Genomic DNA, 26,425 nt, shown 5'->3' on the forward strand with positions numbered 1-26,425 from the left:
CAAGTACTACAAATATGCACTCAGCATACGATAACTAGCCAGCCAGCCAGCCAGCCACCCAGCCACCCAACCAACCAACCAACCAACCAACCAACCAACCAACCAACTTCCAAAAAGAAAAACTAACACCTCTGACATAAACCATCAATAGGAACTATCAATACTCCTGTACTGATGTTTCTGATGTCTTTTTGAGTGTTTAACAGTGGGAGGTTATATTATCCTTCTGAAAAGGAATGCTAATACGTTTATATATAAAAAAAAGAATTTTAAAATCTAACGAAACAAATCATGGAAACATACTGGGATCAACAAAGATGGTAGAAATAGTGCAAAAGGTGTTTACAAAAAAATGTTTAGAAACTCGATTCCACCACTGTGATAATGTTGGTAATAATATACTATCCTAGTATAGAATTTTTCTTATTAGAGTGGCGGAAACGGGCTTTCATACCTTTGTGTTGCTCTATATGCCCAATTTTAATTTCAAGTGGGAATTTATTTTCCATGGTAAAACATGTTTTTTATTGTGACAATTTGGACGCTACCTACAAACTAATCAGAAATGGCCTTAACGGTTAGAGACGTTGAAAAGCTACGGAAGAGGATTTGGGACCACTGGAAAAAAAAAACAAACAAAAAAAAAACAGTTTTGACTTTAATCTCAGAATTCTGAGATTAATGTCAGAATTCTGAGAAAAAAGTCAGAATTCTGAGATTAAAGTCAGATTTTTTTTCTTCTTTCCAGTGGCCCTAATGCTCTTCCGCAAAAAGCAGACGTTTTTTTTCCTCTTTATTATTATTATCATCATATACAACAAATGTATCGGCATCAGATGTAAACAAATCTAAAGAACTTGAAGAAGCCGACCCAGGCTGCTCCCATACATACAGAAGAAACGAAGGAGCAAAGCAAAAAAAAAAAAATTAAGGGTTTTCCAACAGTTCCAGATTGTTTATCATATCATATAGTTCTGCATCTTGATGTTTGTCCATGAATTTAAAGCAGACGTTTAAAGTGACCAAAGTTCTGTGTCCGCCATATTGGCTCTAATATGTCAGAACATGAACGGCTCAGCCACCCACTCTGCTGAGCCGTAATGGCGGCAGTTACGCCACGGGACAGCCGTTGACCAGCAGCTGGTTGGAGGAGGGCGGACTTAGGGAAGCAGTTTCCGGGTTCCCCTTCCTGGGCTGGGATAGTAGCAACAGCGTAAAGGCTCCGGTTGATTAACTATACCTCAGAATACCGTGCAGGTAAGACGCGGCGCGCCCGTTAAAAGTAATTTTGATCCGAAAACTTAAGTTTATTTGGAGTTTGTGGTAAAGAGCTAGCAAGAGAGCCTGTGGAAGCCGAGTTGGGAACACGACACCGGTCGCGGTAACAACTGTTGCATGCTAAAGTTTGGCATGTAACGTTAGGCCAGGTTCCTTTCTGTTTTACGCCTAAAATCTGTTTATGAAATATGGCGTTAAAGCAGGAGAGAGTAAGGTTATTATGTGTTATGTTGTATTTCACTTAGGGTGTAGGTCAAAACAACAATGACCTTGTCCCAGTTGGTGTTTTGCAAACTTAATGTCTGACAAACTGGGTGTGGTGGACATCAATGTTACAAACTCAGAGGCCATAAGACTTTGTGAGATGATTTAAAGTGTGTTTTATTTCCCCCTTCATCACTTTACACATGTCCAAACACATTCTTCTTATTCTTTTTTGTCTTAAAGAAAAATACGTTTTGAGGATTTGAACTCACTTAGTGTCTTGTTTTTAAACGTTTCTTAAAAATTAGTTGGATTCAGTTTTAAATGTCTACTCTAAATAGATTTGATCAGATTGAATATTTATTCTTCACATATACAGGGAAGGCTGAGACTTAAGCATTTCCTGACAAACTACAATGAACAATCAAAGAGCTTGCTCTTAAAAAAAAATAAAGATGCAGCAGTTGTTAGAGATTTTAAGGCCAGCTTGCAATAAGTGATTTTGTGACGCTTTCACTTGTCCATACCAGTTATTTTTATGGTTCTCTTTTACCATAAATGCAAACCTTTCCCTACTTTCTGAATATATTGAAAATAGAACTGTCTTAGCAATAAATCATTCCTAGTAAATTTAAATAATTATCAAAACAGAACAAAGTTATACAAATGTCTCTTTCTGGATCACCAAAAACACAGTAAACTAAAGTTACTGAATATCTTATTTACAAGACAGATTATAGCTCAATAATTTTTGTACATCTCAAAATGCAATGTGCTCCTAATCACAGTTATTTTATTTTAGTTACCTGTTTATATAGCATCTACGATAGTGGTTTCTTATTAAATACTCAAAATTAAAAAGTTCAAATTTGTAGTGAAAGGTTGGATGGTTAAACTATTTTTTATCTACACAGAACCTCAGGAAGCCTTTCTATTGTGATCTAATGATGGTTATATCAGAACCAAAAATGAAAAAGTGGGAGCCATATTCGCTGTGTTTTCTGCAAAAACTGTAAATTATTCTACAATTGGAAAGTGAAATGTTCTCCATGGAAACCACATGCAATTAAACTGGATTTTCCAAATAAAAGTAGCACTAAAAATGATGTAAAATAATTTACAGGAAAATGATGTAAAATAATTTACAGGAATCCAATAAAAACTGTTTTTAAGATGAATTAAATAAAATAAAACAATAGTTATAACAAAGAAATAAATTGAGACAACAATGAGACTTGAGTTTATGGAAATAAGAACTTTTAAAATCTCTGTCTTTTTTGATGAAGTGGAAAGCTGCACATCCAAGAAATGTTATGAATGATATAGTTTATTTCTTCATATTTGCATTAACCAAAACTAGTAAATTCAATACTGTCAACAATAGCCCTTGTATGTATTCCCTGCAGAGGTAGTAGAACATTTCCTTAACTGTGCGATTTCTCAAAACCTGCCAACATTTTCTATTCCAGCTTGTCCAATGACAGATAAAAACACAGTCTGGTAGTTCTTATGCTTGATGCATTTCTTAATCATAAAAACATTGAATGCTTCTGACCTATTAGAACAGGTCTGACGTAAAATAGGCTGGTTTCACTCATTTGTGCTAAAAAATTAATACTAAGCCCACTTGTGGCATATTCTAAAACTTCTTCCTTTATTTGATTATTTTTTATTGTGTGGCACAATAATAAATTTCACTTTCAGACAGCCTGACAATAAGAGTGGGAAACCATTAAGTATATGCATTATGTGGCTTAGATGTGGCAGCAGGCCACTATTGAAGAATTATCATTCATCTTTGCTTGTGTTTTTGGCCCATTGACAGCCTGCGTAATTCACTTCCATTCTTACTGAATGTCTAGCGCTTCAAGCACAAGGACTGACTCTGGGAGCTGTAATCTAATGTCCACAGCTGTCTCCTACTACAGAAAACAACTTAGCTGGACAAATAAATTTGATATCAAAGGAATGTATCCTGCCGGCGAATAGCATCTCTGAACCCTGATCCCTGACCAGTCTCTGACCTTTCCCCTTTCCTGTGACTTTATCTCCCACTCAAGCACCAATGCACCCATCTACAAAACCACCAGAGGATGCTTCCTCCTGTTTTCCTGAATGGTGTGAATGCATGATTCCTGGTGACAGACAAAGTGGGCCAGAGTTATTGTCTTAGAGGTTTTGAATAATCCGGTTAGGCAGCTGAGAAAAACTGAATTAAAAAAAATAAATAAATAATTCACAAACACATAAGACACCAGTCTTCACATCTAAATGAACCATTTTAACTTAGGAAAATAATTATAGTAATCTTCACAGTTTTGCCTTTAATCTTGTTTTTTTTAATTAGTCAGATCTTCTATAATTGCATTTTTAAATAAAATTTTTGGTGGTACAGATAACTGCTCACTCACCGTGTTTTGTAATAAACATATTGCCTACTACTTTAACATCAACCAAAAAATAGAACTACATCAATAATTTGTTGGTCAGACCTCAATAAAAGACAGAAATACAAACTGAGAAACTTACTTGGCTTAAAGAAAACCTCTGCAGATACGCAAGTAAAGATAGAGGAAGTAGTTTTGAATCACAAAAAATATAAAATACTATCTAATTTAGATAATTATTACATTTCTAAATGTAAAATTAGCACTCCCAACAACAGGTTATGTTTAATGAAGAGGGGACATTTCAGCAGCATATCATGAAAGCTAATCAAAGAAATAGATTTTGATCTTCAACCAATTGATTTATTTAAAAAAAAACTACAACTGAAGATTATTTGATGCTTTTTATTTTTATCGAAGTTCTTAAAACGTAATATGTAATGTTAGAACTATGCATGTATGAGGAAGAACTATGACATTTCAATTTCTTATGGGAAATTTCTTTAGTCCAGCAAACTTGTCTTCAAATTGTCAACAATAATGAAGTTTTTTCACAACTTCTAAAACCAAATGCTCCAAAAAAGGCAAGCTGTCTCAATACAGTTCAAAACATGTGAAAAGAAGAATAAAATTGGTAGAGTTGAGTTTGGTCACATTCACTGCATTTAGCCTCTTTAATAAGTTTTTCTTACAGAATGTAATCAAATTACAATTGATCATCTTTGAGCTTATTAAGACACTCAAATGTTGAATTAAACACCAACATGCTACCTCTCTCATTCTGGCTTTTCACATGTAAGACACTGTGGATGCCTTGAGCCTCAGTCTTTCTCGTATTAAATTTGTGTGGATGAAATGCCTCTGAGGTTGTTAAATTTATAAACCACCAAGCACTTCCTCTCTATGCAATAAGGAAGTGGTCCTCTGCCATTTCATAATGTTGAAAATGAATAGAGATGAGGTCAAAGAAATGCAGAGGGTATAACAATTTAAAAACATCTTACACCTGATATTATCTCGCAGGTATGAGACTAATAACCACAACATTCAGCTTTGAGGAGATGTACATATGAATGTTCACCAGTTCTGGGATTGTTTACTGTGAATTATTGCCAGGTTTGTTGTTTTGGCTCACCAAGACTTCAGTTTGTAAAATCCAATCTGTCTTCCTAATAAGTTATTTAGGCTCCACCTGTGGAGAAGTTATGTTTTCATGAGGATTGTCGGACCTTTCCTGAAATTTTGTAGCTTTTCGTCAACTAATAAATGAACGGTAAACTTGTCTTACAGGTTTGAAATTTCACTGTTTTTGATGTGGTATTTTTCTCAATAGTTCAATCTCTCACAAGCACGACCCGCTGTTCGCTGTGTGTGTAGGTGTGTAAGCTGTTTGGCAGTCCAGCCAATTAAATGGCTATTATTAAGAAAGCCTTATTGAAGTGTGCCTCCTGCGTGTGTGTCCTGTAGTGTTGTCTTTGTGAGATTACAGCTGCGGTTTTGGAACAGTTTAATTAATCTGCTGCCGGACTAATGCTGGTTCCCACAGAGCCGGACGAGGAACAACACTTTGGGGTCGGTGTATGTGTTTGATGCACATGAATGCGCTCGGGTGGCCCGCTTTGGTCGCTCACAAGTCCATTAGAAAAGAAAACACATTAATTATTGCATTAGGTGTGTTTTTAGGCTAGAAACCAATGATTAGGCTGGTGTTACCCTGGGCTGTGAGTCAGTCTGTTGGTGTGTTCACCACTTTGTTCCAAGGTGGAATAATGCACTTTAGCTTATCTGTGCTCACTGAATTACTACAAGGATAGTCATAAGATTCAAGACAGATTACGTGATGGCCAGAAAGGTGACTCATGTAATGGCAATGTCTCCTATGTCACCAGAAGGCTAACACTGTCACATGTAAAGCAAAATACTCAAAAGGGATTGACTTTTTTTTTGTATGCCACTGTTTCCCAGACTTTGCAGTATTAGACGTTAGTACATGAATAATGAATTTTTCAGATTATCTATAATGCTGTTTGGTAGGTTGAAGTGCTTGTCTGTTCTGGTTGTACCTGGAAGTTGGATTTTCTGAGTTTCAAGTTGGAAATTGGATTCTGATTTGGACGTTTTTTGCTCCCTGTTCAGATCTTGTAATTCAATTCAGCTGCTGCTTTTATAAGATGTTGAAAGTTGGAGGAGTAGGCCTGAACCTTAACAAATTTTGCTGGACGATAAATTGTCCCCGAAGTTATTGTCATAAACAGTAATATTGTTATTTTGAGACCATTTTCAAGTTACATAATGGTAATGGCATAATAATGCAAGAACACATTCTCAATAAGATTTTAAGCTTGTTAATGGGTTTTATCAATTCATTGTGGCACAACCGGCTTTTTAACAACATTAAATATCTTGATATGGGCTGAAAATTAAAATGAGTGTGTCGAGCATTTATAAGCTGCTAAGACAAGACTGAAATCTGTCTTGTTTTCATTCATCAATTTACTGATAATTGATTTCTCGCAAACTGTCTGACATCTGCATTTTTAAATTCAGGTTCGCATATAAATATTTCTATGTGAAGCCTGTTATTTCCTTTTAATCAGTTCTTATTTCTTGAGGAAGTCTCTAACACTTTCCATTTTGTGTTGATCGGGTCACGCCCCTTCTCTTTGCCTCCCTAAATGATTGGTGTGGCTTTGCAGTCCTTGACCTTGAACTCCAGTCAAGGGTGAGACACATGTTCTCCTTCAGCTGAGCTGGCCCATATCGGAAAAGTTTCAGGAACCAAGAGGCTAAACATCCATTGTTCTCCCTGCAGGCTTGGTGAAACCACCCTGTCAGTATCAAGGATCTTTGCCCACTTTCATGTGCTTACAAAAGGGGGCCCAAAACTACAACGTGCTTTCCTTCCCAAAGTGTTCATGCACTTGATTGGTTCGTTACATACCAGTGGACTGGGCTCAGATTAGGTTTCCACGGCACCTAGTCCTGAATAAATGGTTTCAGGATCATCCTGAATCTGCGTCCAGCACCATTACTTCACTCTACTGTTTCTCACATTGCAACTCAGGAGCCAGTTCATTGTTGATAAAATGAAGTCCAGTCTTCCTGCTCAGTCATCATGCTGCTGATTTAACCACTGGTTTTGTTCCTCTGTCAACCGTTTGGAGTGATAGAGTGAATGGGGTGCACTACTAGATGATACACCTGCTATTCTGCAGCTAGTGTATCTATGGAGTTCAGCTTTATCAAATGTTTTTTTGGTTCTATTTTAGCTTTGTACATGAGATGTTATGGGGCATGCCACATCATCCTCAAATGAATCTTTTCTTTTTACTTGCAGGCGTAACTCTTAACAAGTAGTGATGTCGCAGTCTGGAGAAAAAGGAAAGGTGAGGATGAGAACAACACAACTGTGTAGTTTTGCTTTAAATTCCCATATTTGGATGAGAGCTTACAAATGAGATCCATGTGACTTATTGTTTTGCACACATGCTTGTATTAGCATTTAAAAAGGAAATCCTGTCTAAACTCAAGTGCTTCTTGACTTTATTTTATTGGCTGCTGGAATTTTCCAGTGATCGGCTTCGCCACCAATCTCACCTACATCTGCACTGACTTGGAGCTTAAGAAATGACCAGTTTATTCACTGAAATTGGTGAAGCATAAGAAAACAAGCCCATAAAATAAATCTGCTCTGCTACGGTCTTTATTGCTATGTTATAATCTGATTTTTATATCTCACATTACAGATTTAAGATGGGGTTTTTTCAATGTTTTTCAGTTTCCAGATTCAGCTGGTTATGTCGGTTTTGCAAACCTCCCAAACCAAGTGCACAGAAAATCTGTGAAGAAAGGCTTTGAATTCACCCTTATGGTAGTTGGTGAGTGATCACTCTTAACTGCATAAGTTGATTTTATTTGTTTATTTTTTTAATACATAATGAATTTTCTTCCATTTTTTAAATAGGAGAGTCCGGGTTGGGCAAATCAACACTTATAAACAGCCTGTTTCTTACTGATCTCTACCCTGAGCGCTACATCCCTGGAGCTGCTGGTACGCTCTCTAATTCACATGCACACGCGTACAGACTCTGTAATAAAGAAGAAATGTCTCCAGCAGAGCTTTATTTGAAGAAGGACCGTTTGGAATGCTGCAGCCTTCAAAATGACGGCCCTTCTGATGACTCAGCCAGATTAGGATTTATTTTACTTAAAATAAATTGACCAAGTTTTGTAACTGCAAAAAGTTTAAGATGTCAACTTCTCGGTTTTTGAAGTATTTGACACATGTAGGGAGAAAATGTATTTTTAACGTTGCATAAATATCACATTAAGGGTATTTTCCCAGGTGTTGTGCTTCTGTTAACTCATTTTTTTTAACCCCTCAGAGAAAATTGAGCGGACAGTCCAAATCGAGGCATCCACTGTTGAAATCGAGGAGAGAGGGGTGAAGCTTCGGCTCACCGTGGTTGACACCCCTGGATATGGTGACGCCATCGACAGCCAAGACTGGTACATCTGATCTAATGGCTGAGCAGATTTAACATAATCATGTTAAACTTTTAGAGAACGTCAAAAAGTAACTAAATAAGTATGGATCTTCATTTGATTTTGGTATTCTGCCTTCATGTGTGGAAATATATTCTTGTAACTCCTGTTTTCAGAAAGGAAAATTGCATTTAATTTTTTTCAAGAAAAAAAACAACAACATATGTTTGACTTGTTCCCAGTCCCAATTGGGGAAAAAAGATAAAAAACAATGTTTAAGATGTTTAAATAAGAATAATTTATTTCTATATAAATTTAGACACAAACATTACTTTTAAAAACTTTGTGCTTCCCAATAATCGGCTGAAAAGCATTTTTTGTATTACACCAATAGAACACCTTTTATAAGAGCTGATAAGCTTTTTACATGTTTATGCTGGTATTTTGGTTATTTGTCTTTGTTCATTGTCTTTAAAGTTGGAAAGCCTCCTTACCATCACCCTAATCTTCACCTCCCTCCATGTCAGGATTATGATGACCCCAAAATGTTAATAGAGCTTCCAGTCAGAGGAAACAAGTCGATAAAATTAAAAGATTATGAACCTAAATCTTTCGGTTTTTTGAGTAATTTTGCCCCTTCATTAAAGAGTTCAATATGTCGTCTGTATATATCTGTGTTGCTTGCTTTGCCCATTTGTTTTTAAAAAGTATGTATCTGTGGGGTTTTTTTCTGACATCAGCTTCAAGACCATCATCCAGTACATTGACAATCAGTTTGAGCGATACCTACATGACGAGAGTGGGCTGAACCGGAGGCACATAGTGGACAACAGGGTGCACTGCTGCTTTTATTTCATTTCTCCATTTGGACACGGGTAAAATAATGCAAACATGTCACAAATACTAAAGGAAATATAAGCAGTATTTTAGTTTTAAACTGTTAAGACAGAGACGTGTCTTTTTTTTCCTTAAGTTTCTTCTGGCTAAACTGTTTCTATTTTTAAAGATTTTGTAAAGCAAATTTTAGCTTCCTCTAATCATTTAGTTCTGTTTCTTCTGTTTTCAGTTTTTCTCCTGTCCTGTTCCTCTTTCTTGGGTCTACTGTTTTCATGTTTTATTGTCTTCTTCCTGATTAATTTCCTTGTTTCTTTTCTCTGCCAGTCTAAAGCCTCTGGATGTGGAGTTTATGAAGGCCATCCACAGCAAAGTCAACATTGTTCCAGTAATCGCCAAGGCCGATACGCTCACACTGAAGGAGAGGGATCGTCTGAAGAGACGGGTGAGTTTCATGTCTCCACAGAAGGAGACATGGCAATAAAAGTATTGCTGCATTTCTTTAGAATCTCCCATTTATTTGTTTTATTCCACCTGCAGATGAAACGTTTATTCCTGACATGTGGTCCAAATTAACAAATTAATGACAGAATACTTGGGTGAAACCTACATTTTTCATCCATGCGTACTGGAAGCTTTCTGTGTCCGGAGTCTTTCTGTTTGTTTTGAAGAGCAGCAGTGTGCTTCCCTGTGTAATTACAGTGATGTATGACCTTTTTGTGTGTTTCATGACACCACCAGATTGTTTAAAAGTCCAGGGAGGGGCAATAAAGGGGGGAAACTGTAAGAGGAACAGGAGTGTTGTATATAACTTGGATGCAACACATATCATCCAGTTTTAAGTCGCTCCAGATACTTCCTGTTGGATCTGGCCCAGGTGTCTGTCTGACTGCACGCTCCTCAGCTTCCTGCTGTCCACAGGGGAAGGACGTAGTAACACCTTATTTTATGGACACTTGTGAGTGTTTTCAGATGATAACCTCACATATTCATTATTAGTTAACAGGCTTTCCTGCTTCTTTAGCCCTCCACACAAATAATGTTGGTGTTTTGGTTGCAGACATGAGTCTCTGCTTTTTTTTTTTTTTTTTTTTTTTTGGTTTTTTTAGAGTTTTTATAAGTAAAGCAACCACTCAGACCGATCCAGTCCTACAATATACCTGTATAAATTAATCCAGCAAGTAACAGCAGAAACATTTGCTTCCTCACTTACTTCTTATGCATTAGCTTTGTTATTAATCTGAGGAGCATAACACGGTTAAGTTCAATCCTCCAGGCCATCTTAATCCGTGCATTCAGCTCTGGAAAAAAATTAAATGTTCAGTTTCTCTGATTTTACTTTTTATAGGTTTAAGTAAAATGAACTGACATGTCTCTGAAATTCCAAGCAGACATTTTGTGCTTTCAGATCTCAAAAAATGCAAAGAAAACAAGTTCATGTTCATTTACAAACAACAATACTAATGTTCAGAAATCAGTATTTGGTGGAATAACCAGAAGGTTTTCCAGAGCTGTAAGTCATGCAGAGCTGACGAGAAGAGGTTGCACTATTTGATTGAGAGTATCTTTATAAATAGGGCTAAAACATTTCCCAAAATGATTCATATAACTTAAAAATTCATTTATAGGAAACATTTCTGATTCTCTGCTTTATCGTAGCTGCAAGATGTTTAGTGGTTGTGAGTTTCAAGGTTGGTGGTGCTTAATATTGCTCAACATTCTGCTGTTTATGTTAGGTGTGATGAAAAGAGATAAAACAAAGAAATAGCAGCTAATAAAGAACCTCAGAGAGGAACTTTAACCCATTATTAATGATTTTGACTCATAATCTTCTGTGTCTCGCTGCCTCTGAGTTTCCTTTTCAGCCACCTCTATGAACTGATTCCCATCCCAGTTCAGTTTTTTTTCATTCAGTACCAAATAACGTTGAATGTAATCTCTTTCTAAAGGACAACTGGATCCAATTCATGCCGAGTTATAGCCCAGTCATAAATTATAATCAGATTCAAGTACCAAATCAAATTCAGTTGATTATCAAGTTTTAATCTAAGGAACCCAAGTTAATTAGATCAAGTCGTTGACATTCCAACAATACCTTCTGGTGATTAAGCATGTGGCGACTGTGGACAGCTTGTTTAAAATCGTGCAGTCATAACTTGAGGTTTTTAATCTTTTCACGTTTTGTATTGACTGCCAGCCTGTCTGTCCTCCTCGTCTTCGTACTCGTCTTCAGGTCTTGGAGTCGGCTGCCTTGCAGGCGTCAGACTAGGCAGCCGGCTGCTCTGTTCTCTGTTTTCCCACCTCATTTTTCCTCACTTTCTGCTTTCAACTTCCTCATTTATCACCGAGGCTCTTTAAGTTGTCTCATGTTGGTCATGAAAGTGACAGCCTTTTGACTTTTTTTTTTTTTTTAAAAGGTGAACTTTTATGAACATATCAAAAGACATGGACATAAAAATTACACATTATCCTTTTTTTAAAAGTTATTTTTACCTGTGGGAGCCATTTAAAAAAAATCAAAGCAGAAATCCATTTCCATTGTGATGAAAATGACTTTATAGTGAGGCTGCTGTGTTGTTTGATGGTGTAACCTTCCTAGACCTTTTAAGTGTTCCTCTGGCACCAAACATGAACAAACCCATGTTTCCTGTCACCACTCGGTCCCAGAAACAAACCCGAGCCTGGCAGCTTGGAGCAGGTCACGTGTCCTGACTAGAAGTCGGACGTGACATTTGTCTTTACACCGCTCTTATGTGTTTTCTTCTGTGGTAACCATAGCAGCACAAATGAAAGTGCTGCAGTGTCTGTCTGTGAGGTTATCTGCCCATCAGTTTGTCCAAAGCTCCACTAAATGTTCCCCTAACAGACATTTCCCATTGCACACCAAGCAGCAATTAGCCAAAGAGTTAAACAAAACTTTCTAAGAAATCCTCACATCTTTTCCCAGAAACCCATGCCACTGAGGATTTAGCAGCCCATTTTTTTCTGTTATCTGCACCTACAGATAAATTGTTTTTGTCCTGTTTTCCTTTCTGAGCTCACACTTTATCTTTAAATCTTTCAAGTGATTGTGAGTTTCTTGGAAAGTCGTTATCGATAGGAAATCTAGAGGCTTAATTGACAAATCTTCATTTAGAAATGGCACCATGTCTCTAATGAGTGCAGATTATTCCTTCTGTCTCCTGTTTGGCTGCAGGTTGAGCATGCACACGTTTCAGTTTCATCCCATTTCATTTTACTCGGCATGCTGCTGGAATTGTTCTTTGTAAAATCAAGAAGACATTTTTAACAAATAATGTGATAAGTCAGAATTCACTGCATAAAATCATATATGAAGTATTTTTTGTTTATTATTTATGCTTAAATATTTATCTTAAGTGTCTTTTAAAGGAACTGGCTTGTGTATTACTAGGCTTGATCAGATTAGTTGAAGTATTTCTTGGCTGGTTACATTTATTAAAGTAACTTTTTATTTTTCTACACTGTATTTTTTTTTTTTTACTTTTACTTGAGCAACTTTATTATGAAGTAAGTACCGCACGTACCGTAGGTTCACTGGTGATGAACAAGCTTGTTTTAACCAAAAATTCACACATGGGGTTTTTGTTAAAGTTTCATAAGTTTAATATCAAAATAAACTGATTTGGAAAAATATTTATTTTTGCCTGATTTTGCTGTGTTATAATTGATATTTATATGAATTATTTTCATTTTGGTCCTTAAAATACCAATATTTTCACATAACTTTATAGGTTTTTTTATTTGACTTCTATTTATGCAGGTTGTCTCATTGAAATCGAAGATTTGATACAAGAGAGACCCGTTTTGATAAAACAAAATTAACAATCCAGCAACAAAACAAGCAACTGAAAAATTTGGCTCAAATTAAATGAGCTAAAAAAGAGGAATTTTTATAAGATTTCTCTTTTTGTCTTAATTAATTAGTATTGTTCAGAGGAATCAAAGTGGAAAACTTCAGATCAGATCCTGTTTTCTTTATATTTGATGATGTTATGATCGTTTGCTCAGTACTTTCTCTCTTGAGTAATTTCTTGGAGGACTAATTTTTACTTTTACTTGAGGAGAGATATTGAAGTGACGGTACTTTTACTTGTTTTTGGGTTCTCTGCCCACCTCTGGGTAAATTATGTAGCTGATTCTCAGCAGTCAGTCGTGTTTAATGAAGCAGGACATCAGACCTTCCTCTGAGGTTAGACCTGCAGGAGCCAAGAACCTGCCAGGAAGCAGAAACCCTTGGATGATGGATAACTCCGAGTGTTTTTGCCCTCACAATTTATTAGTTTGTGTTTTGCTGGCACTTTCTCACAGTTTGGAGCCATTCGTCTCATAATAAATCCCTGCTCCCCTGTGCTTTCCTCAATGCTTGTCCATTCTCTTATTATGAGGGGAAACGGCTTGTATGGAACAATATAAGTTTCCTGTAATGTGCCGAGACTGTTTCCATTGAGAAGACGAAACCGTCCAGCCTGTGCAGCTCAGACTCAGAACGGGGTGAACATTTCTCCCATCGTTCACCTCTCCTCCCCTTAATTGTGCTTTCCTCAGTCGTTCCTCTCCTGGAACTGCCTCACAAAGCGCTTTTTTACTTTGTCCTTCCATCTAATGCCAATTTCCTTCTCCGGGGTTGCTATGCTCCTGGTTTATAAATTGCCCCCGAGGAGGGTATATTGAGAGGCTGATCCTCTCAGTCTGGGACCCTAAAGTCATATCCTGTATAGGGCTTTAGTCTCAAACTGTATTACTTTTTTCAGCTGGGAGGACAGCAGGTTTAGACTGGAATTGCAGAGTGAGCAACACATAAAGTTGTCTGGTTTAAGCTGAACAACAAAGTGTTAGTCATATGAGTTTTATCCTGCGCCCCCAAAGCAAAACGCTGGGTTTGATAAGTTTTGATAAAAATTTTATTTTTCCCCAGCTGTGACTTCAGTCAGTAAACAGTAGCCTTATGGTGCGTTCACACCAAACATTGTTTTGTTTGGCCCGTCTGGTTTACATTCAAAGTCTGTGTGGAGGCACTTTGGAGCGTTTGACGCATCAGGAGTGTCCAGTGCAAGCAAAACAACGGCTAGAGCGATTTTGACACGTCTGACGCGCCTCTACGTAGACTTTGAACGTAAACTAGATGTACCTGACACGAGAAATACTAAGTGTGGAGGAAACTGTCAAGCGTCTGCATTCAAAGTGGACATGCGTCAAACTCGAAGCGTTGAATGCATTTGGTTGTTAAACCACCATTAGAACAAATTTAAGAAATTCAGTTTGTTCTGTGTGATGATGGAAAATGAGCTGTATCTCAAAAATACTGTAGCTACGTGTTAGTTTTTAATACTTTGAACAAAACGGTGTCTAAAATACACTGATACAGTCTATTTTAGACTGTATCAGTCTTAAAATCAAATCATGATATATTGATCAGCTCAACTCGATAGCAATAAATGGACAATGACATTTACCTCCTGCACCCTTTAAAAAAAAGAACGAATAAATACTTCACATCCATGGTGATTCTTTCCACCATCTTTGCCAAACCCAAGATGTTTCCAAACATTCAACACATTTTTGGGGGGGAATGATCTGCTCCTCTTCCTCCTCAATCAGCTCTACGCCATCCACTTCAGCATTTAAAATTTCCTCCGTTTTCTCAACCTCACAGTCTCCTCTGTCCACAAACTCAAACAGGCCTCTTAAGACTGTTTATCCCTGTTGTTTGTGGATTTTTTTCCCTCCAATGTTTTCCTTCCACTTAACTTTCAAATAATTTGTTTTGATTACAGCACCCTGTGAAGAAACACTTTCTTTAGGAATTATATTTTTTGGCTAATGTTCATTCCTTTGTGCAAGTGAGTTTCACTGACTTTGAGATGCATCTGTATCTATCGTTCATAGATCTTTTCTGGGCAGCTTTTCCACTCCTTGCGTTTGTTGTACCAGTTTTCAGATTGTAAACTCTCTTGCGAAGTTGAAATGAAAGCAGGAATGACTTCATTCTGTGTGCGTCCTTGCTCTTGTGCTTGGCCGTTTTCCTGTGAGTGTTTCAAACACGCGGATATATTTATTTTCCTGCTCTCCTGCGGTCATTGTGCCCAGGCTTGCTTCACATCTCCGCTGATTTTAAAACAATAAATATCTGCTTTCCCTTACGGAGCGAGCAACTCCATTACACATGGTGCTCTGGTCTGAGAAAGTGCTGAAGGGCAGCGCCGCTAAAGAGTCGATTATATCGGTTGTATTTAGTAGTGTAGCTCTGAGACCAGTTTAAAAATATTGGTCAGGTTGAATTCCTATATTCACTCTGCTTCCCCTCTTAAAGTCTCACTTAAATACAAGATTACATGAATAGCTCAATTGTGTCTGTGCTCTTTGATCGCAGAGGTGGGTGGTCTTAACTGTACAAATACTTTTCTCAGACAATAGTTGTGTGTGTGTGTGTGTGTGTGTGTGTGTGTGTGTGGATCAATGGTACTCATGTGATGCCTTCAAGTAACCACGGGCGTTAAACTTCCTCCCCGCTTTCTGTTGCTTATAGATGCAGCAGGTTGAGACACACTTACCCTTGAATGCAGTTTTTTTTAACGTTTAAATAAATACGTTTTTACTTGTAGGAAATATATTAAAGTGTTTTTAATGTCATGGAGAGAAAGAAATTGTATTTGTGGTGCAACAAAATGCTCTGTAGGTGGAGTTGGGTAGTAACTGGTTATGTGTACTAGAGAAATCTTTGGGGAAAAAATACTTTCATGAGTATTTTTTACGTTTTAGTTTTACTTGAATAATTTTATTAAGTGTCACTACTCTGGATTAGTATTTCTGGACCCACTGAGTAACTTCACTGAATGAAGAACAAACTTGTTTTAACCAAAGATTCATTAGACACAGACACACACCTGCAGTTTCTGTTAAAATAAAATAATAAAATAATAATGTTTTTTAATAATAATAATAATGCTAAAATAATATTTATTGAAATAAATTGATTTTGTTATTTTGTAATTGTTAATATAAATTATTAAGTACCAAGATTTCTACATAACTTTATATTTTGGTCTGTCTGATTACATAATTTTTAGAAATTAAATGCTTGATTTCTTTCTTTTCTTTTTTTTTTTTTGACCAGTTAGTGTGTGAGTAACTTATAAACCAAATACTTTTTTACTCCTGTGTAATTTTTTTTTGGCAACTTTATATTTTTTATTTGAATAAAATACTATATTTTTGGGTCATGGGTCCATCTCCGTCTGCAGGTTGAAGATGCAAGCCTGTGTTTTTCCTCCATTGCCAAATTGTTCTGGTAAATCAGTGACTTTCTGCTGCTACAGAGACGCGCCATCTAGTCCCCTTTTTACCATTAATGCCAGATTACAGTAATGAAAGTGAGGCAGAGGTTGGTGCATACAAACGTGTTGTTATTTTTTTTGTCTGAAGTCTATGTCCCTGCTACCCCCGCCTGTGGTTCAGGTATTGTTGGGTCTCCCTCGCTCTCATCAGGCTCTCTGCACGCTGCAGAAAGATGACTGGCTGAAAAGCTTTTCCTGCTAAGAGACGAGCGTTTGTTCCCATCTTTGAGGTTAGAAATTAAGTTTTGAAAGAGGGGAAAGAATGGTGAACCAGCAAGAAACAAGCTTTTCTTTCTCCTCTTTGCCTGCCCTTTGTTTTTGTAATTAAACATGAAATATTGTTTCCTTTTTTACTATTAATAGTGCATGGCTCGGTGTTCTTCTCAGCTTTAATTTGATTTTCTTAAACGTTATTATTTCTTTATTTAAAAACTAGTTTTCTGGTTTTAATATTTCTGTTTTGTGTCGCTTGCTCTTCATACTTTAAACTTTTAGGGCCTAAAATCTACACCAGTGTGCTTTATTTATTTTTACCTTTTTTGGGAGTTTGCATGACAGAATATACATTTTGTAAAGGATTTTCCAGTTAATTTCCAGATGATGGTCTGAACTGTGGCCTTTCTTATTCAAAGTTGTGTTTGTATCAGCTTTGCTCTGTATACTTTGAATCACAGAAAACTGTAGGAAGTTTTTTATGTCGTCAGAACATGTTGATAATTACATCACTTCTTTCCTCCAATCTTGCTGTAGTTCAGCCTCTCTTCAAATATAAAATACTTAAGTCTTCTCAAATTTTAGACCAATTTCTAAACCAACTTTTCTGGTTAAAGTTTTGGAGAAAACTTTACTGGTTCAAACTTTGTAGTGTGTAAATGACAGATCCATCCTGGTTTTAACCAGAACGATTTTACCGATACTTTAGACCTGATGGTTCATCACCTTCTCCTAAAGAGACTCAAGCCGTATGTAGACATTAAATGTTCTGCTCTTCTCTTGTTTCCATCATGCATAACAGAGGGAAGTTTCTCTGTAAAGAGAAATGAACAAATTAACTCAAGGATCTGTCCCGGACCGATTCTGCTCTCATTGGACATTTAGGATCATCACTAGACATAACATTTATTGTCACTGTGGGGTAGATGACATACCTGTCCATAAAAATGGGATCTAAAGCTTCAATTACTGAGTTCAGCTAAAGTTGTCTGACAGATTCTGCTACCGATCTGATTTCAACCACCGTTGAAAGAAGGCTGTAGTTCTAATTCAGGTTTTCTGCATCCCATGTAGGGACATTACACATATGTGGAAGACATTGATCTCACCAGATGAGACCTTTTTGGTCAATTTTGGTTCAAAAGTTGACCGAAAAGTAAATTTTTGCTTGATGGAAAATTAAGGTGTGCGGTTTGCCTTCAGCAGGATGACCATAAACATGAACTGTTTGGGTTTAGATCAAAGCATCGTCGAGTGTAAGAGTGATGCAGTCCACAAGCTGACCTAATTCAGCCGAGACTGTGTGGCGACACTCGAAAACACTTGATTTTTACAGACTCTCTGTTTCCTGTCTGACTGATTTTGAGACATTTTAAAAGGAGAAGAGCGCAAACATTTGTTTTTGTAGATGAAAATCGTATTTTTGTGCATGTTTATCATTTTCCTTCTACTTCATGCAGTCGTATGAAAGCCACAGAGCGTTTCTGGTTGTAACGTGGCAGAGAGGATTTTATTTTTTATTTTGCTAGGCTAAGAGCAAGCAGCTGTTTGCATCAACTGGAATGTTATTAGGATCACAGAGCAATCACAGTGGCCGGGATTTTCCTTTAATAAATTCTTCAGCCTAGGAAAAACAGGGCCCCAGTCCCTCAGCCCCATACTGTCCCACCAGTTGGTCCATCATTAGTTACTCTTGCTTTAAAACACTGTTCCCTTTCATAGCCAGATTGGACCAAACTGAAATTATTTAAAAGAGAACGATAAAGGGCCGCTTGTGTAAAGAAGCTGGATTTTTCAAGGATTTAGATGTTCTGCTGGTTCAAAGCTGATCAGATACGCTTCTTAACGACGCTGACAGGGAGCTGCTCTGTTACATAAACATTACGTCAAAGTGTCCTCAGCCTGCTTCCTGCAAGTTTTCAATTCTCTTTTCAATCTAGGTAGATTATTACCGACATGCATTTAATTGTTTTGTTTTTTTTCCCCCCCGTGTGCGCATTGTTGATTTTCTTGGAATGCTTCTGTACACTTCCAAGTATTGTTGCAGTTTAGGTTTCGTGGACACACGCAACCTGCCACCCCAGAGGAGAATTAGCTCCGTCCTCCAGAGGCACGTGAGAAAAACTGTGCAACTGCAAATGTGTCGGCAGCGTTTCGACTCCTGGGCAGTTTCATGTTTTCCTCCTGTGAAAATTGTGCAGCAGGTGTTTGAGTCACTTGTTTTTGTGGCTTTGCTTGTGTGAAACTGAACAAATCATAAAAACATTACTGCCATCTGAGGCTGACAGGGTGAAAACGTTGATCCCTTTAATGACGGCTCTGCGCCTTGTTTTGATTGGTGGTTTTGGTTCAACCTTCGCTGCTGTCCCACCACATCCCTCTGTGTAATTATACCTATGTATAGGCCTGCAGGTATTGCTATATTTGGGCCACACAACCACTGCAGTATATCTAATGCTGCTATTTCTACAACGGTCTGATCCCTGCTTTTTGTATAAATCCATGTTTGCTGTGACTTGTGGCGTTTAAATTCCTGACCCATTTTCTAACTGGTGAGCCTCAGTCAACCTCAACACGATGAAATACCGCAACTAAAAAAATACTTGGTTTCCAAAAATATAAAGTGATATTAACTTGGTTCCACTGATCCACACTGCGGTAAAGTCATGAGTGTTTGGTTCCTGGAGAGGTTTGGAAAAAATAAAATGACAATATTAAAAATTTATGTATGGATCTGTTTCATTTTCTAAATGCTGTCCTTCCTTTCTGCTTCCTTCCTTTCCTATTTTGTGTCCTATGCCCTTCTTTTGACTCCTAACTCCCCTCTGTCCTCTTTAGTGTCATTTTTTCATCCTCCCTTTTCTCTCTCCTTTCTTTCCTTACTTGTGTTCTACCTTCATTTCTTCTTCTTTTGGTTCTTCTTTTGATTCCTACCTTCATTCCTTCCTTATTTGTCTCATCTTTCCTTTATTCAGTCCTCCCTTCCTTCCTCTTTTGTGTCCTGATTTTCTGCTTTTGACTCCTACCTCTCTTCTGTCCTCTTTAGAGTAATTCTTTCCTTCCTCTCTTCTCTCTCCTTTCCTTCCTTGCTCTTACCCTCCTTCTTTTCCCTCCTTTTGTCCTTCCCCCATTCCTATTTTCTGTCCTACTCTCCTCTTTCTTTCTCTCCTGTCTTTCTTCTATTTTGTCCAAACTTTGTTTTCTTTGCCATACCTTCTTTCTCTCCTTTCCTTTCTTCCCTCCTTGTGTCTGTCCTTCATTTCCTTCCTCCCTCGTGTCCTACTGCTATTTAACTTATTTTATATCTCTTTCTCTAAACTGCTGCTCACTGTGGCAATATCTGCATTAAAATCATGATAAACTTTATTTTCTTTTATATTTTCTTTTAAGTTGAGTCTAGAAAAGTCAGGAATGTTTGCATTAAATATCTGGAGGAACCCAGTTGGCGTAACAGTCGATTTGTCCCCTGAACATCGCGGATTGGACCCGTACAGCCAACCATAACAACATTAAGGAGGCGTGCTGGGGCCAGTGTTGTGTTATTGCCCAGCAGGATAGTCATAAAAATCAAAATGGCTTCCACTGCCAGCAAGCAGGTGCCAACTAAAATACACAGCTTGCTCGTTCGCTCGCTCTCTTGAGGAGAGTCTGGTGCAGCGTTGAGGCCTACATTGTGTACGGTTAAATCAGCAGGAGACAACAGGGATTTGCTGCAGGCGGTGATTTTGGCAGCTGATGATCCACGAGAGGCCCTGATTACAGGTGTCAGGCTGTTTTAAGCACACGTTACGGAGCGGAATAATTCTGGTAAACAGACATTTTGGATTAGGAGGGGCTGCAAACAGATGACAGACTACAAAACTGTGCTTCAGGAATGACCCAGTAAACTTTTAAGTGTAGTTTCTTTTGAGCGCATTTCAGATTTAGCTGCTTCTTAAATTCTTTTCATTTTATCTCATCCCATGATTTTAATTCTTCTTTATCTTATTTGCTTGCTGACTGCCTCGATTTGTTGCGCGCCTCGTTTTCCCCGTCATTGTGTTGCGTGTTTATTTTTCCCTCTGACTGTACAGTTTCCCTAAATTCTTTGTGCTCTGCCTCGCCGCAGTCGTGTTTATCCAGCCGCCATGTACGCCGCTTCTGTACGTCGGGTGTTTTTGCGTACATGACCAAAGGGGGGGGGAAGGAGGCTCAGGTCCGGTGTCACGCTCTCCTTTGAGTCCTGCAAAGCTTGTTTGTTTTTAGATCTGCCCCACAACAATGCCCCACACACACTATCTCACACACACACTTGGCGTCCACTGAGAAAACAAGCCGCCGCCACAACATGGACTCCAGCAGGCGAACCTGCGCTCGCTTCCCCGGCCGACTCATTACTGTCCGATTATGTACGCGAGCACATGAAAGTCCCCCTAAAACAACACTCGGCATTTCTTGGCTCCTTCATGTAAGCTTACATTGTGAATATGAAAAATTCTGCTCTTGAGAAAACAAAAGAAAAATGCAGCTTTGATGTTTGGAATAATAAATAGTGACATCTGTCCCTGCAGTAACAGAGAAGAAAGCTCCTTTGTTGTTACCTGTTTTTTTACCGGCCGGAGAAGAAAAAGGAGGGAGAGCGACCTTTTCCCGTACTTATTAAGAGCTTGAATCCACACACAGACTGTTATTATTTCACCTGTCTGCTGCTTTGCTCTCCTGCCTTTTTCCTCCATGGCAGAGCTTTAATTAAAAGTGTTGCTGCAACAACAAGCTCTTACACAAACGTGGAAATTACTATCACCTTTTTAAACCTGGCGAGTGAAAGCTGGAGCTGTTATTTTAACCGTTTAATATAAATGGGTTCTGTTCCCCCAATACGATAAAGTATTAGGGCCTTTCTAAGAAAAAATATGATTGAGAATAAAGCAGCAATATTATTTTGACATTATTCTCTTAATATTATGGCGTGATTCTCATAAACCGACTTTATTCTTGTATGACTTTATTTTCATATTATGACTTTATTTGTGTAATTTTATGACTTTATTTTCTTAATTTTATGTGTTTCTTCAGTTTCTTTAAAGTCTGTTTTACTCCGCAATGCCTTGTAAAAATATTCAACACAAAAGGTCGAGCATAATTGTAAGATGAAAGGAGAACACGAAAATATTGAAAAATCATGAATCTATTCATCCCTTCTACCCAGATACCCCTAAATAAAATTCAGTGCAGCCAACTGCATTGAGAACTTCCACAATCAGTAAATAAAGTTCAGCTGTTTTATTTTCGTAAATCCAGATGTTATTGGTCTCTGAGACTCTGTTATCTTGGACTATTTTATAAAAGAATGGACCAAAATTTCTGCTTTTGTTGATGTGTAAAGACAGACGGATCCTCCAGAGATTTAATCTTTAAATGTTATAAATGTTCTACAACATGTTGAGTACAAATACATGCCAAACGTTTTTAATATGTTCTTCAGTCAGTGGTGGACGTTTATTGTATTGTTTGTTGTTTCATTTATTGTCATAGGATTTAAACGATACATTTTATCAATATTTATTATCTTTAATAATGTTGGTTTTAACTAATAAATGTTGGCAGAAACTGATACGTTTGGTAGCGATGGATTGTGTTTGTTTCCACCTGTTTCTGCTCTGCAGCCTCACGGTTTGCTTTCCTGTCAAACTCTCATCAGATCCTGGATGAAATAGCCGAACACGGCATCAAAATCTATCAGCTTCCTGACGCCGACTCTGATGAAGACGAGGAGTTCAAGGAGCAGACCCGAGTGCTGAAGGTGAGGACAAACATCATCAAGATATTCCTCTTTGTTTGTCTGTGCAGACACTGACGTTTACTGTCCTTTCTGCAGGCGAGCATCCCGTTTGCTGTGATCGGGTCCAACCAGCTGATTGAGGTGAAGGGGAAGAAGATTCGTGGCCGTCTGTACCCGTGGGGGGTGGTGGAGGTGGAAAACCCAGAGCACAACGACTTCCTGAAGCTACGCACCATGCTTGTGTGAGTCTCCTTAAAACTTCGTAGCTTTCTGGACTTTTTAGAGTAAGATGTGAAAACTTCAACAGAGCCGGTCCTGTTTGGAAAATGACTTAAAGCAGGATGCTACTGCCCTCTGGTGGCCATCTGAAGCTTTTCAAGAGCTTCAGATGGCTCTTGAAGCTGTCTGACTGTTTGGTTGCTTTAGGACCCACATGCAAGACCTGCAGGAAGTAACTCAGGATCTGCATTATGAGAACTTCCGGTCCGAGAGACTGAAGAGAGCCGGCAGGTGAGACGCTGATCAAATCGACAAGAAACCCTTAATCCAGGTTAATTTAATTCATTTTTTGTTGTTCTCCCTGCAGAGCTGTGGATGAGGATGTGGTGGATAAAGACCAGATTCTGCTACAGAAAGAGCTGGAGGTAAAATCCGATAAAATGGCTGCACAAGCTGAGCTTTAGTCTCTCTGCACTGCTGCTTACGGCGGCGTCTTACTGCTACTATAAATAAAAAGGAGGAGTAAATTTCTGCCACAAAATCTCAGAAATGTTATAGAAAAAGCAAGAAAATTTCTGAGTTTGAAAAGTCAGAAATTTGCTCAAAAAACCACAGAAGTATTGAGATTCAATTTATAAGGTTTTTTTATAGCAAATTTTTTTCTCAAAAATTTGAGTTTCAAACGTTGGAAACCTGCTGGGAAAAATTCAGAAAATTCCATGTTTTTTGAAAAATTGAGTTTTTTCAACTTTTTAATATCAGAAGTTTTTTCTTGAATTTCTGAGCCTAATCTGAAAATTTCTAAGGTTTTTTTCTAGCAAATGTTCGACTTCTCAATAACATAAATTTTCTCGTTTTTTCTAGAAAAATTCTGAGATTAATCTCTGGTGGAAGTTTGCTCTTCTTTTTTTTTATAAAAGTCTAATCAGGATCACTTATTGTCTTTTCTGCCCTTTTCCTTGTATTTAAAAGCAAGGAAAACAACCTAATTTTTAAATTTTATTTTCTGATTGCTCTTTATTGGCCTGCTGCAGCTGGGGCTCAATCACGGTTGTTTGTAGTGTGCCGACAGGATATGGCATCACTTCCTCGCTGGTGTCCTTGCTGGGTTTTATGGTGGGAGTAACCTCAGTAAGCTCCAGGCGCTCAGCGCCGGCAAGAAGAGCTGCTTTTCTCTACACGCTGTAATTGTTGCAGTGGGAGGAAACGCCACTGCAAATTTAAAGTTACTAGAAAGAGTAACTAACAAGTGGAACTGATTCAACAGCTCTATCTAGTTAACTGGGTTAGTTAATAAACAATATGTAATTGTTATTTGCTGCATTAATGAAATAGGAGCTCAAATAAAAGATTGAAAAGGTTTTCAACTTGCAATGTTGTAATAAAAATCTGTCAGTTCACAATCTGCACCATCAGCTGATTCGCCCATGTGCAAAAAGAAATTATCCCAGAAAGGGCATTTTTATGTCTTCTTTCTTTCTTTTATATTTAATTGTAATTGTGAAAATAGTATACAATTTAAAGATGGCAAGAAATAAAGATTAATATAGTTGGAACTTTATTTTTCTAAACTTCTTCTGGAAAAAGATCAGATAAGTGTATCTACCCATGTACAATAATCAGAGTAATAAATTAATGTTTAGTGTTTTACTGTACCAATTACACCTTTAATTAATCTCTTATAAAATGTGATTATTATAAATTTAGACCACTAGAGGGCGCATTGATGGCGTAAAAACCTTACAGTTCTGAACAGAATACAAAATTTTCTACTGAATTATATTCTTTCACCTAAATTATTACAAATATTAGTTACAATCTCTAGGAAAATAGATCATCTTATAGGTGAGAGGATCCATTTATTACAATAGGTGATATTTTAATAAATAAATATGTTATATTTTGTTGATGTACATTTTAAGCATTTCTTCAGTGTATGTCAAATGAGCTAACAGTACAGAAGTTGTATTTCTGTGAGATGCTGAGGTAAAGGTTACAAATAAAACACAGGAGGAATTGATACAAAAAGACAAGCTTTTCAAAATAAAATGTAAGATGAAAGAAAATAGGTTCATATAAGATAATATACATATTCTATTTTCTCTGCTGGTATAATCAGACACAGAAGAAAAAAGTTATTTTAGTACAAACTAAAACAATAAAGAGGAAAATAGCATTTGGTGAAGTTAACGTTCACAGCCACAAGATGGCAACAGATGTTTTAAAGTAACCAAAACTCTTGTTTTGTTATTTGAGCTCTTATTTAATTATTGCAGCAATTATTTAATAGTTACTAACAAATACTCTTAACATTAATTACACACTTCAGTCGCTTTCCTGATGTCATTACATCTGAAAATAATGTCATCTGAAAAATTGTTTTTACACAGTTAATTTATGAAAGATATTTCTTTAGCTGTATGTTATTAGCTGAAAACCTTCTAAATGTTTGTTTTCATGTGTTATTTTTAATTTTCTGGTTATTTTTGTCGTTCCTCTGCAGCTGCGGCGCATGCAGGAGATGCTCGCTCAGATGCAGGCTCAGATGAAGATGAAATCTGACGAGTGAAACAAGGGAAGCGTCCGCCATATTCACAGAAACCCTCCAACCAGGAATCACACCTGGACCTTCATCATCTTCATCACCTGCTTCTTCCTCTGTTTGCTCCCGCTAAGCATCCATCCACCAGGATAACCACACTGTTCTGTTTTGTTTATTGTTCTCTAAAACAAAGATGACTATCATGAACATTTATCCGTTAATTAGCCTCACGTCGTCGTTGTCTGTCAGTCTGCCATTGAAAACGGTACTAAAAGACATCGTCACTTAAGTTTACAGGATGTTTGACTCTCATCGCCAGTTCCTGTCTGTTTTGCTGTCAGTTTTTAACTTTTGTGTCTAATTAAACTTTCAGCCTCTTTTTGCCTTCAGTCCTGCCGGCTGCAGCTCTTCGGTTTTTATCTGATTCATTTCAGAACTTTAGTAATTAACAATAAAATCCAACAACTGTGCTCCGTTAGTATGGAGAGAATCCATCTCCAGAGTCACCTGCTTGTTTTTATCTGCAGTTTTAGTTCCAAACTGCAGACTGAAAACAGTTGTGATCATGTCTGTATTAGATTCAGTTTAAAACTGTCTACACTACATGTTTCTTAAAAAGAAAATCCATATTAGAGACTTTATTTAACTTCAACCCGCCAGATTGAATCTTTGTTCCCGAGCTGCTGTCCTTCTGATGTGCCATTCTCACCTTTTGTCTTTTTCTTGAGTTAACAATTATTTCTTAACTATGTGCCATAAAGGACTTGTATTTAGCTGTCAACAATCTGTTTTTTGTACTTTTCTGAAATAAAGTCTGTTGATAACTAAAGTAATATGTTCTTTTTTGCTTATGTTTTCATTTATGCTGTTTAGGATGTTAGTTTCAGAGTTTAGTCAAAGATATCAAGTGTTTTCCAAACAGGATGTTTTTGTTTAGTCTGAGTTTTTTTTTTCTTCTTCTTGTAGGATTTCCTTCCTGTTTGTTGGCTGCAGTGAGATCCTCTGTGTGGAGAAACACTTTCCTAATTATTTTAAACATTTATAACAATTGAAATTTACCAATAAGTTCTTCAAATTAACTAAAAAATACAAATAGAATTATTTAAATGTACAAGTAATCTATACTCAAATAACCTTCATATGACGC

The 26,425-nt window shown here is 37.4% G+C and overlaps 1 protein-coding gene across 1 annotated transcript; it reads left to right on the top strand.

Moving 5' to 3' along the window:
- Positions 1 to 1,147: 1,147 nt before the first annotated feature.
- zgc:63587 (septin-2) lies at positions 1,148 to 26,111 on the top strand. The gene is made up of 12 exons (XM_015047851.1): positions 1,148 to 1,257; positions 7,207 to 7,255; positions 7,648 to 7,747; positions 7,834 to 7,920; positions 8,255 to 8,378; positions 9,095 to 9,229; positions 9,516 to 9,633; positions 22,437 to 22,538; positions 22,614 to 22,759; positions 22,944 to 23,027; positions 23,104 to 23,161; positions 25,240 to 26,111. Exons 2-12 carry the CDS (start codon positions 7,229 to 7,231, stop codon positions 25,303 to 25,305), a joined length of 1,047 nt encoding a protein of 348 aa, XP_014903337.1. The 5' UTR covers positions 1,148 to 1,257; positions 7,207 to 7,228; the 3' UTR covers positions 25,306 to 26,111.
- Positions 26,112 to 26,425: the final 314 nt, after the last annotated feature.

Source organism: Poecilia latipinna, unplaced genomic scaffold (assembly GCF_001443285.1).
Source record: "Poecilia latipinna isolate Pla-1442-1.1 unplaced genomic scaffold, P_latipinna-1.0 Scaffold845, whole genome shotgun sequence".
Taxonomy (NCBI): domain Eukaryota; kingdom Metazoa; phylum Chordata; class Actinopteri; order Cyprinodontiformes; family Poeciliidae; genus Poecilia; species Poecilia latipinna.

Excerpts from the sequence above, each read along its gene's own strand:
- zgc:63587 (XM_015047851.1), top strand. The coding sequence starts at position 7,229 with ATGTCGCAGTCTGGAGAAAAAGGAAAG. Across the intron at positions 8,379-9,094 it reads GCCATCGACAGCCAAGACTG|CTTCAAGACCATCATCCAGT; the intron begins GTACATCTGATC and ends TTCTGACATCAG. Across the intron at positions 22,539-22,613 it reads AGCAGACCCGAGTGCTGAAG|GCGAGCATCCCGTTTGCTGT; the intron begins GTGAGGACAAAC and ends TCCTTTCTGCAG.